Genomic DNA, 5,617 nt, shown 5'->3' on the forward strand with positions numbered 1-5,617 from the left:
CGAAAAAATCGATTAGCGAAGTAAAATCACCTCTTTCCCTGCACATTTACATTCGCATGCTTCGCTAATCTTCATTTCGTGAAGCCAAAATCGTCTTTTTCCCTGCCTAACACGATTAATTTTTTCTGAAGGTGGTTGAATACGTAACATCCCTTTCTGGAAGGCGACGTACTGGGCTGCAGGGGAGATGATTTTCCTTCCTGTATATGGATTAACTTCCCTCAAGATTGACACATTCACTCCTAAAATGGTTGGTTAGGAGAGGTTGTGTCAATCTTGGGGTGCACTATGGGACACGTCCATCCCATGGTGCCAATCTTCAAAGTGAACCTAACTAATCCGGTACCAATTTTAAATCGGATGAGTAATCTTAGTGTGCACCGTGGGACACGTCCATCCCAAAAGGTCGGGAAGTCCAGACCTTTTGGGATGAGAAATGGAAGTCCAGACATTTTTGGATGGATGTGTCTCATAGTGCATACCAAGATTACTCATTCGTTTTAAAATTGGTACCGGATTAGTTAGGTTCACTTTGAAATGATTAGTTAGGAGTTCATTGTGGTAATCTTGTTATAAATTTTGATAATGTTATGATTTGAATGTTGTTATTGTGGCAATCTTGTTGTAAATTTTGATAATGTTATGATTTTAATGTTAGAATCCGTTGTTGTTTGTCATTTTTTGTTATATACCACTTCGCGAATTAGCTTCAAAACATATCTAGCATTCGCATATGCGAACTAAATTCATCAAGGAAAACAAACTTCAGCTTCGCAGGCTTCGCATATGCGAACTAAATTCATTAAGTAAATCCAAACATTAGCTTCGCAGTCTTCGCATATGGTCGAATCTGCGAAGTCAGACGGGAGGGAGACAGACGCGCGTAAATATTGAGGCTATTATGGGAAAGTCACACAAAATCAGTCTAAATATGTAATAGGATGAGTAAATGACTTAAATATGTAAATGAGCCTCCAATTTGACCTAGTTTTGTAATTTTCCCAAGATGAAATTCAATTAAACCAAATTGAGAGAATTATTACATACAAGATCCCAAATAGGAGGTGAACAATCCTCAATAAAAATACATAAGAGAATTGATATCATTTGCACATGAAGCAAGGGAATGAACTACTCTATTATCATTTTTAGACATAAACAAAAAGGGAGCATGATCGGAAAATAATACTCCAATAAATGATATCCTCGTACATAAACAATAGAGTAGAGTACAGGAAAGATCTAGAGTTGATAGCATCCACAATGATCTTCGCATCCGATTTGACAATGATCTCGTTGAAGCTACAATCTCAAGCTAGAAATAAACCTTCTAGTATAGAATGCAATTAATCTACTTTCACGGACAAACAAGAAGAGATAGGTACCTTGCAGAAGTGATAATGTTACCTAGAGAATCCCTAGCTAGTAATTCTACCCTACATGCATGACCATTAACCCCAAATTTGACATCACAATTAATTTTAACAATGTCGCCCAGAGGAGTATACCATACTTTCATAGAACCAATGATTAAAGAACTAAGACAGAGGTAGGTAAATGAGAATTAGTTTGGCTGACAGAGATGTTATCAGATTTTGACTTTACTGGATTTTTAAAGTAGTATTATCAAACAAGTTAAAAGTCGATAATCTTAATGTATTAATTTTAAGTACTACTATTTAATTTAATTTTATAAGTTGTGTTATCAAACAAATTAAAAATTAACAGTAATTAATCTATTAATTTTAAGTAATTTTTCAAGTTATCAAATACCATCCAGTAAAAATGCATAGTTAAAGCTAAGACTAGAATTATAAATATAAATATGATATATTTATTTTCTAATATACTAGAGGAAAAATACATGAATGCCAAAATAACTAATTAATCTAGTAACTAATACACTAAACTGGAAAAAACTAAGCAAATTGAAACAATTGCTTCATGTTATAAGGTCCAGTCATTCTTGGCACTCCACTCCACAACAATTGAGCAAGTTGCTGATTAGTCCTTTGAGTATGATGAGCTCCATCAAATAGCACATATTCATTTGGGTTACTGCACACATTGCAACCTTTTTCCCCACACCCTCTTCCATTGTACAATCCACTTCCACAGCAAGCATCTTCTCCATCTTTGAACCCTTCAAAAATTATTATCACAAGATTAGGGGCAAATTTGAGTTTATCCCTTAACTGAAGGACTATTTTGAATATGATAATTAGTATAAGAGCTTACCGTATTTTGCTGGGTTCTGTATTCTAGCAGCAAGTGCATGAAAATAATCAAAAATTGAGTATTTAAATCCTGGTAATTGTGTCTCCAACTTGTTCATTGCTTGAGATAGAGCTCTGTTGTGTAAATTTGCATTTACTAAGAAGGTCCTCACACATGTTCCATTAACTTGGGGGAACATTGCTTTGACTGTTGGATAGCAACCTAAAGGTCCAACATTTTGAATAGCTAATTTTCTCAACCCGTTTTCATATAGTTCCTGATCAAACAAAATCAAGAAAAACAATTAATTAGATCTTCAATATCAAGTTTATAAATGCGGGACCGGGTTTTAAAGGTGGCCCTAGGATGTACGGCTTGAGCAAATAGCAATCCTAAGAAGAGATATCGATAGGACATAAATGAAATGAATCTGTGTATCTCTAATATATATAGACGCATTTTAGAATCACCAGACTTAAAAAATGAGATTTATGACAAAGCGGACAATATCTATATAATATTGAACTAAACTGTTACTAGAAATGGTATTGAACTATGTAATGAAACCAAAAGCTCAAGACCATAGTTAAGGCCCAATAGTAGATTTTATATTAATCTCTAACACAAACTCACACGCAAATACTTCTTAGACTTGCAACGTGCAAAACACATGTCCATCCCGCCATGTGTTTTTAATTCCACAAATTAATAAGGTTGCTAGCACTCGAATCCTCGACCGTTTGGTCCAAGCAGCTCTGATATCATGTCATGAAACCAATTGAACTAAAAGCTCAAGCTGATAGCTAAGGTCCAATTGTAGATATTATAGTTATGGTATCAGAGCCTCTTGGAACAAAAGGTCGAGGTTCGAGTCCTGTCAATCTCATTAATTGGTGGAACTAAAAACACATGGCGGGACAGACCTCTGTTGTGCACACGGTAAACCGAAGAGGCATTTGCATGTGGAGTGCTTCAGAGATTAATATAAAATCTACGATTGGACCTTAACTATCGGCTTGAGCAGTTGGTTAAAATGGTAGTGCGACAAACCAAACTGTTACTAGAAATGTGATTTTTACCTTGATTCCGTTGGTTAAATTGGCAATGACCATATTGACATACTTTGTTCTTTCAGCAGTAGTAGCATTTGGGTAATCTGTGCTGAAGCTGAAGTAATCATTACCTCCAAGACTTAACAAGAAAACAGATCTCATCACTGTTTTCTTAGCTTCTGTTTCACCTACTTTCTTCACTAATGAACTCAACACCTTCTTGAAATTGCTGATTTGCACTTTAAGATTCATCTGGTAATAATAAAATGAAGAAAATTATAGAATGAATCCTGAAAAGAAGAAAATTATAGAATGAATCCTGAAAAACACATATGATCATACCACTCCACTGTGTGTTTCAAGCACCCCAGCTCCAGCTGAAGCAAAGTTAGCTCCATCACTGAAGTTAGCACCTGGTTTCAGAAATGGAGGAAGCAAATTCATCCCCGCATTTTGTGCTGCACCCCATTTAAACAATGTAGATTCTTTATTAGTACTCAATATTTTCCAACGAACAACAACAAAAAGTAACAGCAAACAGAAAACCCAACAGCGGGGGCAGAAAATGTGTTACCAATAAAATCAGGGAGAATGAGGCCATCAGACAATCTGCCAGTGGAATGGTTGTTAAAGCTCATTCCATAAGGATAAGTAGTAGCAGGGGCATGAATGGTGCCATTGAGGTACTGATTATTGCCTGGATCGAAAAGTGAGTCTCCGAAGACAAGTAAGAGCTTGTGTGCATTCTGCTGGGCATAGCACCGGGCAATTGGGTAGGCAATCGCTAAGCAAAAGATTGCACCAAAGATGTTCTTATGGAGTAGCATGATTTAAGTTAATTTAATTTCTGTTTTTGGGTTGTTTTGAGTTTGGTTTTGTTTCGTCAATCTGAACTAGTGCTACTTATAGCGCGGGAGATATGATAAATCTGTGCCTGTTTTAGATGATGTCGGTGTTCGCGCGTTTCGCACGTGTCAAGAAAGTGTTGCGCGTTCAGATTTGCTGAACATAACAAAAAAATTAGAAAGGAACAAATGAAGAAGACAACGTGTAAGTAGCATCGTCGACTAGTCATTAAATGACAGTTATACTAATGGTCCCCTAAGCTAGTTAGTTATGGGAAAATTACAAAACTAGGTCAAATGGGAGGCTCATTTACATATTTAACCCATTTACTCAACCTATTACATATCTAGACTCATTTTGTGTGACTTTCCAAAAATACCCCCAATATTTACGCGCGGCTCGCCCCATCCCGTCTGACTTCGCATATTCCATACTATGCGAAGTCTGCGAAGTAAATGTTTGGGTTTGCTTGATGAATTTAGTTCGCATATACGAAGCCTGGATGTGTTTTGAAGCTAATTCGCGAAGTGGTATATAACAAAAAAGGGCAAACAACAACGGATTCTAACATTCAAATCATAACATTATCAAAATTTACAACAAAATTGTCACAATAACGACATTCAAATCATAACATTATCAAAATTTACAACAAGATTGCCACAATGAACTCTATTAACTAATCATTTCAAAGTGAAACTAACTAATCTGGTACCAAGATTACGCATCCGCTTCAAAATTGGCACCATGGGATGGACGTGTCCCATGGTGCACCCCGAGATTGACACAACCTCTCCTAACGAATCATTTCAGGAGTCAATGTGTCAATCTTGGGGAAGTTCATCCCTATACAGGAAGGAAAATCATCTTCCCTGCAGCCCAGTACGCCGCCTTCCAGAAAGGGATGTTACGTATTCAACCATCTACAGAAAAAATTAACCGTGTTAGTTATGAAAAAGGACGATTTTGGATTCGCGAAATGAAAATTAGCGAAGCATGCGAATGTAAATGTGCATGGGAAGACGTGATTTTACTTCGCATAACGATTTTTTCGCGAAGTCTGCGAGGTCTGAAATGTGACTATCTACGTCGCATATCGATGCTTTCGCGAAGTCTGCGAGGTCTGAAACGTAAGGATCTATTCGCAGACTTCGCGAACTAATAGATTCGCGAGGTAGATCCATACATTTCAGACTCTTTCTCTTCGCAGATCTCCGCGAATTCATCGACTACGCGAAGTGAATTCATGGAAAACGCAGGAAAAACAGCAGATACTTACATTTTTCGCTCCTAACAATATGATAAACTGGGAAGAACGACGGAAATAACGTAGAATAACCATTTCTGGAATGGTAACAAGAAGAAAGAAACCAATTAACGAACAGGAAGATGAAGAACCATGACTTCGTTTTCTAGGGTTAGGAAGTTGCAGAATCAAGAGATGAAAAGAGAACTTCATTGTGATTTGGAAACATGGTGCAGATTTCATGCAATTTAAAGGC

General features: G+C 36.9%; 1 protein-coding gene across 1 annotated transcript; it reads right to left on the reverse strand.

Moving 5' to 3' along the window:
- Positions 1 to 1,811: 1,811 nt before the first annotated feature.
- LOC136224964 (GDSL lipase-like) lies at positions 1,812 to 4,156 on the reverse strand. The gene is made up of 5 exons (XM_066013389.1): positions 3,844 to 4,156; positions 3,612 to 3,727; positions 3,297 to 3,521; positions 2,239 to 2,494; positions 1,812 to 2,143 (listed from the first exon to the last, which is right to left on the reverse strand). The coding sequence occupies exons 1-5, from the start codon at positions 4,094 to 4,096 to the stop codon at positions 1,920 to 1,922; spliced, it is 1,074 nt and encodes a 357-aa protein (XP_065869461.1). The 5' UTR covers positions 4,097 to 4,156; the 3' UTR covers positions 1,812 to 1,919.
- Positions 4,157 to 5,617: the final 1,461 nt, after the last annotated feature.

Source organism: Euphorbia lathyris, chromosome 3 (assembly GCF_963576675.1).
Source record: "Euphorbia lathyris chromosome 3, ddEupLath1.1, whole genome shotgun sequence".
Taxonomy (NCBI): Eukaryota; Viridiplantae; Streptophyta; class Magnoliopsida; order Malpighiales; family Euphorbiaceae; genus Euphorbia; species Euphorbia lathyris.